The sequence below is a fragment of the Hoplias malabaricus genome, chromosome 1 (assembly GCF_029633855.1).
Source record: "Hoplias malabaricus isolate fHopMal1 chromosome 1, fHopMal1.hap1, whole genome shotgun sequence".
Classification (NCBI taxonomy): Eukaryota; Metazoa; Chordata; class Actinopteri; order Characiformes; family Erythrinidae; genus Hoplias; species Hoplias malabaricus.
In genome coordinates this window covers 30,156,917-30,169,930 of record NC_089800.1, presented here as the reverse complement: position 1 = coordinate 30,169,930, position 13,014 = coordinate 30,156,917, and the positions used below count along the sequence as shown (strand labels likewise).

General features: G+C 38.3%; 1 protein-coding gene across 1 annotated transcript in view; it reads right to left on the bottom strand.

Moving 5' to 3' along the window:
• Positions 1–221: 221 nt before the first annotated feature.
• pla2g4aa (phospholipase A2, group IVAa (cytosolic, calcium-dependent)) overlaps positions 222–13,014 on the bottom strand; it is a 32,086-nt gene continuing 19,293 nt past the window's right edge. The window contains exons 13-18 of the mRNA XM_066661769.1: positions 12,307–12,372; positions 11,781–12,020; positions 8,459–8,643; positions 5,713–5,902; positions 3,701–3,858; positions 222–2,798 (exon numbers count right to left, since the gene is read on the bottom strand). Coding sequence (XP_066517866.1) covers positions 2,652–2,798; positions 3,701–3,858; positions 5,713–5,902; positions 8,459–8,643; positions 11,781–12,020; positions 12,307–12,372 — 986 coding nt within the window. The 3' untranslated portion in view covers positions 222–2,651. The remainder of the gene's footprint in view (positions 2,799–3,700; positions 3,859–5,712; positions 5,903–8,458; positions 8,644–11,780; positions 12,021–12,306; positions 12,373–13,014) is intronic.

Genomic DNA, 13,014 nt, shown 5'->3' with positions numbered 1-13,014 from the left:
ATTTGTTCTGGAGTTGTGTTTGTGATCCAGAAAGTCACTTGACCTCACTAATGCTCTTATGGATGAACGCAATAAAATCTGCACAGAAATGTTCCAAAATATAGGGCTTTCCCAGAAAACTAGCTTTTATTGCAGCCAACTCCCTAAAACTTTTCATTAAATTGTTCTCAGATACAGACTGTGTGACAGAAAAAACACACACACACAATTTTGAACACGTGTGTTTAATCTATTAATGTGATAATCATAAAATATACAAATATAGTCATAAAATCAAATACAGAATTCAATTATTACACATATAGAACAGATAATATAATAATATTGATTCATAAATAAGATTAATTGCTTTGCTAATAAGGATACATGTACAATGGCATTCAGAACTGGTCTACAGTATAAAACATGTACATTTCATAAAAACAGGGATATTAAGTTAATAATCATACAGTTAAATCAAGATAAGCAGATGGGCATTTACAGTTCCGGGGCGGCTGATGGTGTCAACAATATGTCTGACCTACAGAGGGCGCTGTGTTAGGAGGAATGTAGGTGTAATGGCAGTGAACAGGGAGTCATGGAGAGAGCAGAGTAAGTGATGTGTATTAAACATGCCACATCACGCCATCACTCTCAACCCATCCCTAACCGGGGCGGTGCTTTTCTTTCTCCCAGTCATCCCTTTGGGGCACAGAGTAATTCTATCCTTTTTCAAATACCTTTGCTTTCTTTTCTTCAGAATCCAGGTCACAGCAGAATAACTGCATGCTACAAAATGAATCCCATGGTTTTAGTGCTGTAAACAATAATAAACTTATTACAGCTGTGTACCAACCATGTACTAAACACTAATACTGTACACAGCACTGTGCAGAAGTCAGAGACCACCCTTTATTTACTTATTTTCCAGTCAAAACCACCATTAAAAGGTGTAGTTCATGATTGTAATCAAAACACTTTATAAAATTCAGATGTTTCCTCACCATTTGCTCTCTCTCTGGCAGAGGCATCTAGGTATATTGCTCTATTCTTGCTCCATAGGTGGGTAATATTGACTTATTTTAGCTGTTTCGAATGCCTGTGTTAAGTTGGAAATATCTCCAAACTCGGGAGACGGTGAACTCCATTTGTGAAAGTGCTACAAAACTAAACAACTCAAGTTACAAATGAGTTTCTGTGGTAATTAAAACAGTGAATAAAAACTTACAGACAAGTTACACTTTGGCCACGTACAAACAACTGCCGTTTTTCTCCCACCCACCGTTCCACCTTACCCACCGTTCCACCTTAACAGATGCTTAGCCTCAGAATGTAAACAACCAGGGAGAACTGTGACTTTCCCTTTACGTACAAATCTGTCATGTTCCAGGAAATATTTCTGAGGTGACTAAATGAACACTAGGTAAGATTTAGTAAGTCAAGGGGTAGGGTGGAGAGATGGTTACCTACCCTCCTCCTGAAGTTACATAGTGGAGTTTCTGCAGTGCTGGACCTGCAGTAGCCACGACAGAGGCTCTAATCTCCCCATTACAGCTCATTGGTGAATGGAGATGACCAAATTACTTTTCAAAACCAAAGTTCGAAAAGTGAATATAAGCTCTAGAGAAACCAGGATTCCTTTAAAACATCAAGCTTCACTCTCTCACATCCACTGAAAGAACAGCTCATGGAGATGAGAAGACCTAACTGAGAAAAGGAATTGAAGAACAATTGCAAATAAAACACAGCTGAATGAGGGACTGAACGTGTTTTGGGTTGCTCTGATTTTTTGCACAGAACTGTATTCTGTATTGTTGCTGTCCAGTTAAATGCATGTATCTCCATTTTATTCTATTTTCAGTTTACTACATCGTTTGAATACAGCTGCTGTTTTTCACAGTGTGTAAATATTTCATGATGAATGGACCAATAGAAGTCAAATCTTTTTCCATTTAAATTTAAAAAGGGTTTTTTCCTCCTGTAAAGTTGCTATTTTGGAGATAAATGTTTTTAATTGGACAGCAACAATAAACTAAGCTATATAAAGTGTCAAACTCCCAGACGACAGCATTTGGGCTGTGGAGCAGTGGAACTGGAGTTCTCTGGAGTGACAGAGCTCTATATCGTATCTTTTCGATGAGTTGAAGTGGTGCGTGTGATCCAAATCTATTCATCCATCACCTAAGCCTGACCTCTGTAATTCTCTTGTGGCTGAATGGCATCAGATCCTAATAGCAATGTTTGAACATGTAGTGAAAAGACTTCTCAAGGCTTCCCAGAAAGGTAGAGTCTGTTACAGCATGTCGGCATTTCTGAATATACTCTGTTCTCCAGTTTACACAATTAGTGTTTAGTTTACAATTGGGACACAGCATATATGGGGCATATATGTATTGACTGTTATGTATGATTTCCTCAAACCTCCTTGTGTAGCCACATAGACACAAAAAACAGTCCTTAATGCCCTCACACAGATGTGCAAAGTCCTGCAAACATCTGTTAATGCCAAGCAATGACTATGCACCGCAATAAACAAATAAAGTATGTAAGAAAGTGTGTATGTGACAGTGTTCAGGAAACAACATGGTGTCCTAAAAGGTGTGAATCCAGTTTTTCGTCATGTATCGTCCAGTAAAAGCCCACTACAGCTGTGACTCAGCTTTTTTCTTGGGTTATCTCTTCAAAGAGTCTTTTTTTATGCTGTTGTCACGTTTCAGGAATCTTTTGTTCTCAATCTCATTCAGCGAGAGGGAAACTGCACAGCGAGACGGATTCTCCCTCCTCTGTAGTATGCTCTCTTTGATGGCCTCTTTTATTATCTGCAACACAATACAAAGAAAGAGGAGATTGTTTTAACTCTTCAAACTTCGCCCACTTTCTTCACTTTAAATAAGACCGGGCAAGTCTAGTTCTGCCCAAAGCTTTTGTCACACAAGTGTTACTGATATTTCCGTAAAAATGTATATCCTCCTCATTAGACCTCCATGAGTGTAATTTAGACTCATGGGAAATATCCTGTGTTTCAAATGAAGGCATGAAATTTTACATCTATTAAGTTTCATGCAATATTTCATCTGACCCTGTCAAATAAAGCACACAAAGCTCTTCCTCTGAGCCTGAAAATGGACATCACAAGAAGAAAATCAAATGATCATGTAATTTCATGATGCTAAAATACGACACACTGCCATTCACATTTTATTAGAACAGGTCGTAAAATAAAGAGTGGTTGTATATGCTTCATTCAATATATATATATATTATTTTTTTTAAAACCGATTCAACCTACTCAGTGGCAATAATCAATCAAAAATTATTTGTTGATGACTTGAAGAGAGATTAAGCCTCACTCAGTTTGCTCCACAAGCTCCATGGGGCGAATAAAGGTCGATATGTATACTCCATGTAGAAATAAAAGCTCACTAAGCCCACTCCAGAAGCTCAGTGGGGGAATAAAACCACTCCGGGACATAACATGTGTTTTTGAGCTGTGGGAAGAAACCCATGCAGACACTAAGAGAACACACTAAACTTCTCCCAGTCAGCAGTGACCTGAGGCAGGGATTGAACCCCTCACCCCTGGACCAGGAGCTGTGTTACAGCGACTCTACCTGTTGCCAAACCTTTCTGCCTTAAGACAAAGTAATCACATTTATTCAACATCCATTATTCTACTTTTAAGAAATATGTTATGTCTCATGAAAAGTGGAAAAGCTCAAACCTCGAGGTTGTTACGTGTGTTAAACTCCATCAGATCGTGCAGCTGTTTGAAAGCCTGGTTGGAGTACTGGAAATTAAAGGTAGAATAAGGAGTCGCAGGATCATCAAAAATGTCAAAGTCACCAAACTCCTTCTCCTTATCCGTCTGTCTAGGCACTCCTTTAAGAGAAGAGACATGGAAGGCAGAGGTTAAGGGTGTTAATTCTAATTATATTTTTTAAATACATATTTTACTCATCTAACAGTGTAGGAAACTATATGAGGTGTTTCTTTTTAACCTTAACTAAAAGTGTTGTTATCAAAAACCCCTCTCATACACCTTTTGGAGAGCTTTAACTTTGCAAACCCAAAAGAAACATGTCCCCACGCGTCTGCGGGGCATGTCCTCAGGCTCCGTTTGCCTCTGCTTATTGTTTACAGTAATGTTGGTCTGCCTCAAATACAAAGCCTCTGAAAACACACCAGTTTAGCTGACGCTAGCACAACAGTCTTCTAGATAAAAAAAAATTATTATTTTAATAAATTAATTTAAAAATATATGAGTTAAAGAAACATTAGGTAAGATTGGTATTTTTTTTCTAGTCCCCCCTACAGTTGCAGAGTGTCATTCTCATTTACATCACTCTCCTGAAATCAAGTTTGAGTGTGAGTGTGGTTTCCTATCCTCCTTCTAAAGCTACATAGTACAATTTCTGCAGTGCTGAGCCTAGAGTAGCAAAAACAGAGGCTCTATTCTCCCTATTACAGCTCAGTGGAGCATCACAATGATTTTGAACCTGTAATTTTAAGGTAAAACTACTACCTAGTGTTGGTTTAAATAAACAGTCTCTATCACCAGAGTTTTAGGTCTAAGCCTGACCCCAGCTCCAGTCAAGGTGTCCCAGTTGGGTATTACGCACTTATACTTTAAGAAGTATACTACAGTGAAACCATGACTTACTAGTGAATCAACTTACGAATTTTCAGAGATACAAGACGTCACCTGGTTGATTTTTAGCTTTATGACGCCTCCCACTCCTAGCTGGCCCAACAAGGGTTGAGTTCACTTGGATAACTTACCGTGAAAGCATCTCTGTCATCACATTAAGTGTGTAGCGAGTAAGTTAAGCGAGCACGAAAAGAAATACTCCCCCAATCTCCCCCGCCAACCTCCTCCACCTCTGTCAACATCTTTGTGTGATCTTCAAGGTAAATACACTTAATAGAACCAGTTTATTTATTTACATTCTCTTTTATCATGTATTTATATATATATATATATATATATATATATATATATATATATATATATATATATTATGTATAAAGTCAATTTCCCTTATTTAAAAACATTTTAAAAAATTGGTGTGGTTTGGCATTTCAGTTGATTTTAATGGGGGAAATATAATTTGAAATATGAGCAAACTATGAATTAAACTCGTAAGTCAAGGTATTATTGTATATACTAACACCTAATTTACTTATTCTACCCTCTAACAACTCCTGTAAACCAGCTCATAATATTCTCTCTCTAGATATTTCAGACGTGTGTAACTTCTCCCTCTGCATTTCGAAATGCACTGTACGTACAATAGTGTCCATTAAAAATACACTCACAAACTGACCGGTTTTAATTATGCGCTGTTCTCATATTTGAGAACACTTAAATTGCTTTTTTACATACTCAAAAACTAGTTAGAATTAGAGTTAAGTACACAATTGGGATGCAGTCAAGGACTATTTGATTTAGCTTTAAGCTCAGACTCAGAGCACTTACACACTGGCAATTCTTGTTTGGTTGTAAATCCTGTAATTCTGTGCATGATTATTCTAATCCCCACTTTCTGCTATCAACCCTGTTTCTGTTTCTTTTCTGTGTGTTCAATTCCTGGCTGGGCTAGTTCACCTGATCACTAACTCAGCAAACCTGTGCTTGATTCCTACCCTTTGTGATGAAGCTGATGTTGCATCATTTTTAAGCAGAAGTACAAAAAATAAGCGGTAGTAAAAGACAAATTCGCAAACATTTCTGACCTGGTTCTTTGAAGTTTCTGAAGTGGATGTTGGCCAAGACAAAGTGGATGACTGTGGGACAGTGTTTTTCTCCTTTTGTAGGTTTAAACACATAGCACTCCTTCAGCCCCTCTCGGTCAAACACTCTTACGTCAATCTTGGGGAATGGCAGGTGATTCATTCGTGCCCATTTCTCAGCCAGCAGCAGCTCCTGATTCACAGAGCACAGGGAAAGAGGAATATTTTTCCATAATATCTGCAGTAAATGTCACTTACAGACATTGTGATGCAAAAAAAAAAGAAAAAAGAAAGAAGAATGCTGTGTAGGGAACTACACTGTAAATGTGTTTGTGGCACATAACGTCACCATGGGCTCTTATGAGCTACTAGTGTGGGTTTCCCTTGTCTGATTTTCTTTGTTGTGTTTTATTGGTACTGTCTCTCTCAGGACAGGGCAGGGCAGGGATTCCCATGGTTTTATGACTGCAGACTGGACACAATCTCAGAATTTTTTTGTCAGAGCAGGGGTTGGTGGAGAAAGATATAGTGTGGGGTGTTGTTATATTCTGCTGTCAAATGTATTTGTTATATTACAGCCACAACATACAGCAGCACAACAATGTTAACTCGGTGCTAACATGAGCCCTAGGCCCGATTTTCAGAGACAAGGTGGTCACAGACTGGTGTTAACTCTGTTAGTGACAAGTGCAGTGTGTATTTAGCGTCAAGTTTATTTATACCGCAATGCCTGGTTTTGATGTCTGCTGAAGCAGAAAACCAAGCCTTACACACATACATGGGCAGAAATGGCCACAGTGTCTTTAGGGACACTACAGCAGGGCTTTACTTTAACAGTGGAATCCTTCATCATTTTAGCTCCAGTGGTTTGTCCTTTTGTTCCAGTGGGAGAGAGGTTCAGAAACTAATAAGTCGCATATACAGTCTCTCTCACACACAGACAGACACACAGACAGACACACAGACACACACACAGACACACAGACACACAGACACACAGACACACAGACACACAGACACACAGACACACAGACACACAGACACACACACACACACACACACACACACACACACACACACACACACACACACACACACACACACACACACACAGATTTGAAATTTATGGATTTGAAATTTATAACAATAAAAATTATGCTGCTAATATCCCTTGAGGAGCTTGCATCAAACCACCCACACCCTGGTACTAGCCCATGGCCCAGTGTTTGTGACCTTTTGGAGCAGGGGTTTCTTATGCTGTGTTACTTATTGTTTTATTTATTGAAATTGCATTGTCGCATTGTGCAGTCTTGGCTTAGAAAGGTGCTACATACATAAAGTTTAAAAATGTATTTCATTATTTTCATTTCACATTATATCTTCTTCTGGTGCTGCAGCACTTTGCCACTTACAGCTGTTTATTCACTATATTTATATGTTTTTACTCTGTGTAGGATTGTGAACTGCAAGACTCATAGGATACCCACTATCTGAGCATCTTACACAACGAGGAGGGCTTCTGTGAAACATCAGCTGAAAAAAACAGCTGTCCTCATGTCTGAGATAGGGCTATGGTCTTAGTCCTAGTCTAAATGTACCAGAAATAAAAGCTGCTTGATTTCTGAAACAACATAGACACTTAAGCTCTTGCTTATGTGAGGAAGTGGTTACGAAAACTGTTCAACTTCCTTCTTTATGCAATGACTGTAGAACAAATTCTGTGAAGAACAGCCCCATGACTAAGCACTGTTTAAGGACATGCATGAATGATTTAAATGATTGAAATTTTAAATTGATTAAACAGTATAATAATGTTTAATTAAAAGTGTGATAATTTGGTGGGATTTAATTTTGGTGGGAGTCTAATGGCCCAAAGCAATTATGCTTTAGATGACACTCGAGTGTTTGCTCACAATAAAATAAATATGTCATTCCTATGATCATACAAAAGTAAGATGAATTGTGTTACTGGATATGATAAATGAGATTTATGTAGCTAACAACGCATTTGGAGATATCTATTCTTCACATTAGTAAACAGTGGCAAAACTGACACCTAGTGGTCTGGATGAATAAGATTCTCTACCAAACCTGTTTTAAACAGGTTCTATGGAGCGTAAACTGGTTCATTCATACCACAGAGCTAATCTTTCCTTGTTCTTTTGCAACATCAAAACAAATCACTGAGTGAATGCTAGAAGGCCACATTGGGCACTCCATCATAGGGCACCACGCATTCATTATGGACTGTTCCACACACACAGTCACTCACTCACACCTTTGGATAATTTCACCAACCCACCCAGTGTATCACACACTTACACCTGTGGACAATTAGACACACTCACCTAGTCTTTCATATACTCACCCAGCCACTCACACCTGTGGACCATTTCACACACTCACCCAGTCACTCACAGATATCAAGAATTTTGCATAACCCATAATAGCGGGAGGAGCACCCAGAAGAAACCCACACAGACACAGGGAGATCACACCACATCCCTCAGACAGTGATCCAAGGATCCAACACAACCTGCAGCACCACCATGCTGGTCTTATATATGAATCTGAGTGTGATGTAAAATAATAACTTATTTCATTAAAAGTAATAAACGACTACATTGTGGTGGCGAAATGGCATATTGTACCTTTAATATTAAGGGGTAAAAGGTCAGATTCAATACAGAGGATTTATGTGACTGAGTCTGTTGTTTATTAAGTAAAAAAAAGAGGAAGCGCTTCTGACCTTAAACGGAGGGCTGGCGTCTCCGGGCCGAGCTGAAAAGTCAAAGGAGATGATGAGGTCGACGCCACGTTGAGGGCGCAGGATAAGTGGGTATGGGAGGTTAAAAGTCAAACCGCTGTCCACCACATGGATCTTTTTGCTACGGACGTCCAGAGGCTCGTAGATTTTCTCAAATTCATTGGGATCTATGAGACAAAGCATCAGGAAAGCATCACTGACACTGATATTCTTCACCAATCTACACTGCTTCATTATTGTCCCTCTTTGCTGTAGTAACAGTTTCTACTCTCCCAAAAGAGAAAATTGCTGTGAGAAGACTGCTGTGTTTGTTTGCTTTCAGCCACAAGAGAATAAATGGAGTACTGATATTGGATGATTAATTCTGGATTACAAACAACTCCAACTCAACCCAAAGGCCTTTGTTGGGCATCCATCACTCCAGAGAACTCAGTTCCACTGCTCCACAGCCCAATGTGGGGGCATTTTACCTTCTATTCCATGCTTGGCAGTGAACTGGAGTGAAAGACATTTCATTTAATGTCTTCCTGTGAACGTTATACAAACTATGTCCAAACTGCTAGGTGACCTCTGTTTACAATAAAGCAGACACAGTGCAGACACAACATTTCTTCTGTTTATTAGACTGTGTTTCTCAGTTATAGCATGGTGTAAAACTACACACTGTTATACTGGACAAGAAAACAATTTCACTGAAAAGAATAAATCGTTCAGAAATACAGTGCAAGTTTCCTATACCGTATAAGCTGGAAAATATCTCTTGGAGTTTAATAAACTCTTCTCACAGTTTGAGAAACTATGTGGAGTTCTGTGGAAAGAGTGGATTTTAAACCTCCCAGACAGTGTGTGTGTGCAGAAAAGGAGAAATTTTAATATTTTTTGAATTGGATGAAATGTTATTGTGATGTGTTCAGTCTTGTGTAGTTAAAGGGAAAAGACAACTACATTTTTGACATGCCCTACATGCCTAAATTTGAATTTGCTTTTGGACCCTTTTTACAGGTTTATTTATAGTGAAATATTCATGTAAATTGGGTCAAACTATGGAAAAGTGCAAAATGGAAGTATGAGGTATGATTATTTTTTTCAGAGAGTGACCGTTTTAAATATTCATTTATGTTCAGACCTGGTCTGAGATGTCAGCTCTTTTTTCCCTGAGAAGCAGACTTCTGTTTCTCTCTCTCCCCGTCTGACTTCTTACTGTCAGCTGAAACTATCTCATAGTTCCAAACCTGCAGTGGCATGCAGATGAGCCAGAACAGCCACATAATTCAAATGTACCTTGCATTGACTTCCCTTCTATAGAACTAGCCTGTTTATATGTATGTAATTAGTCTAAGGTCATCATGCTCAATGACGATCTTTGGCTAGAGTTCTTTAAACCCCTTTGCACTGGACTATGTAGGACTAGTAGAACTGTCTCCTCAGGAGAGATGCAGCTCATTCCAGTACATTTAGGATCTGGAGCTGTGTTTGTAGGCCAGAACTAACCAGCACACCTTAGTAACAGACCTCACTAATGTTTAATTGTTTGAATATAATCAGTTTGTCCTTCCCAGAAGAGCAGGGACTGTAACAGCAAGCAATGCAGAACTACCTACATATCAATACATATCAATCATTTCAGAAGAAAAGAGCTAATGACCACTCATTTAACCTTGTCTTAAGCCACTTACTAACAAACACCCTAACCCAGAACATTACTAGACATTATCCCTTGAGGAGTTGTGTGTGAACGCAAACGTCTATAACATTTGTAACGACCTTTACCTGAATTCATCCTGCCAGCCCCATAGTACAAAGTATGCTGCATGTGCATGTCCAGCCCTCATTTTCCTGACATTTTCCAAAGCTCATATGTGAAAACTATATTATTGAACATCCCACTTCAAAGTCTTGGTCTTTTTAAATAGCGTGTAGAACTTTCTCAGTGTTGTCTATCACTGTATAAAACCCATCTTTATATTTACATAATTTTGGAAACTCTTAGTGATCTTATTTTCAATGAAATGTCACAGTGTGAATATATTCATTTTCCTGGGTTGTTTTTTTAATGCTTGTTTGTAGTACAAATACAATAGAAATCAACTAATTCTGGGATTTTTCAGACCATGTTTTGAGCTAATGAACAGCAATGAGACATTACACTGTTTAAAGTCTCTAATTAAAGACTCTAAATATAATCTCCTGTAAATCCTTACCCACCCAATGACACCAGAAACTATTCCTCAAAGCTGCATTTCAGGTTTTCTACACCTACGCTTGCATTAGTTCTTTGATACTCCTCTGATTCCACACAATGTGCATCATAAATGATCAGGAGGTCAATGGATTGCACTTGGTTTGTAATATTAACTCTCACTGATAATAATAATAAAACCATATGCAGTTATTTCTGAGCCTTTTTTTGTGTACAATACATTAGAATGTTGTTGAAAACTTATAATAATTGAGAACATTATTGAAAACTTATAATAATAAACAAAATAGTGCAGGGAAAGTACCATAAAATAAATTATACAGATTGCTCTCAGATAAAGAAGAATAAATAAACATAGAAAACAGAAATATAAACTGATACTACACTATTGCATTTACAACATTTAGCAGACACTCTTACCCAGAGTGACTTACAAAAGTGACCACAACTATGTAGTCACATGACTACCCTGAAAGCTTGGCCTTCCAACCCAAATACAATGCCAAAAGTTTAGGAGGGTGAGGCCAAGCACATGCTTACTCTGAGACACAGGAAGCCAACCACTGTTTTTTTCAAATGTCACTGAACAGCTAATAGTGGCTTGGGTGAGAACACTAACATTACAGATCTGTCACAACAAACTCCCACGATCATCTGTGCTGTGCTTGTGTGATGAGAGAGTTCGTGGACCATCCTATTCACCCTGAGAGAGGGAAATTGGCTTTCTCTAGGGCTCTGACCTCGGATAGCAGAGGAGTCAATGGGTATCAAATCGTGACCTCCCAACGGCAAGAGCATTACACTTAGAAGACCATGGATTTCTTAACATACAAATAATTGTGTGTGCGAGTGTGCGCATAATTTACAATCTTATTTGGAGCTAAAATAAACTTGTACAACACAGAGAGATTCAATTCCATGTACTGATCCATTTTAATGTAATCAATGCAACACAAACACTCAGGATGGAAATGTCATATGTTATGCGTTATCCCAGTGCATCCAATAATAAAGATGGCATGCAACTTAATTTACCCAGTAAAAGACAAAATTATAGCACACAGAAATCTCTAAACATTCATGTAATAATGTTTTTGTTTTCACCTGTGATGGCATCCACCTCCTCTTCGACTGAGGTCTGTTGCATGAGTCTGCTGTAGGGAGTAAAGGGAGTCGTGGAGTTCAGGTTCAGACCCAGCATGAAGTTATGAACCTTCCCTGCTCGCCCCTCTCGTGTGTTAAAGAGAGACGAGTCACCAACCATCGAGGAGAACATCCGCTGAACCCAACTGGCCTGGGCATTACGCTGACGTTCATCCTCCACCTCCGCACTCTCTGTACCAGCTGAGAGAGAGAGAGAGAGATTATTGCAATGAGTTACATGTTATTACTCTTATTAAATTATTGTATTTAGGATATTACTATTGATTATTAAGGAAAGAGAGAGTGAGAGAGAGCAACAGCAGAGAGAAAATGGGGTGAAAGAGAGGGATAAAAACAAAGTATCACATGCAAGAAATATAAAATGAGACAAACAGATAAAACAAGAAACTGACAGGTGCAAAAAAGAGCAAGAGCAAGAGATTAATTAACATATAACTATAATAGTGTATAGCTCTGTGTGGCTCACTTCTACGTGGTTCCTCTTCATTGTCTGTCGAGTCATTTCCAACAATCTGCTCCATTTTGATTTGCTCTAAATATGAGAGACAGAGCTCAGAATATAAAGACCAACACCATTCAAGAAAAAAAACAGATGATGACATTCAGAAACTTAAGAGACATCCCTGGCATTTATTTGTTTCTATATATATTACTTGTTTTGTATTGTCTTGTAAAAAGCCCCTCAGGAATTTATTATTGATCTCATTCAATAATTAACATAATAATAATAATATATAACAAAATATTCAATCACAGTGATATGTCAGTGAAACATCCCAGCAGAAGCAGTATCAGCAATGGGAAAAAAAAGTGAAAAAGGAAACTACAGGACTCAGTAGTTGGCTTGATTTCAGCTGATCGCAGCAAGCTACAGTACGGGGTGCACTATATAATTATTAGATCAAAACCATAAACCCCTAAATATGAAATTTAAGGGTGGCAAAACATCCAATTTTTAACCTAGAGAACTTGTAAACTGCAGCCTCATCAGAACAGATCTCATTTACATACATCAGTCTTAAAGGCACTGCAACAAAACAAGGGCGTGTTCGATTCTAAATGATAAAGAGATCTTTGAAAATGGTTATGGAATAAAGGCAAAAACATATATAATATGCTCTCTAAGGTGATAGAATCATCATACTACTACTACTACTACTAATGACAATATAAT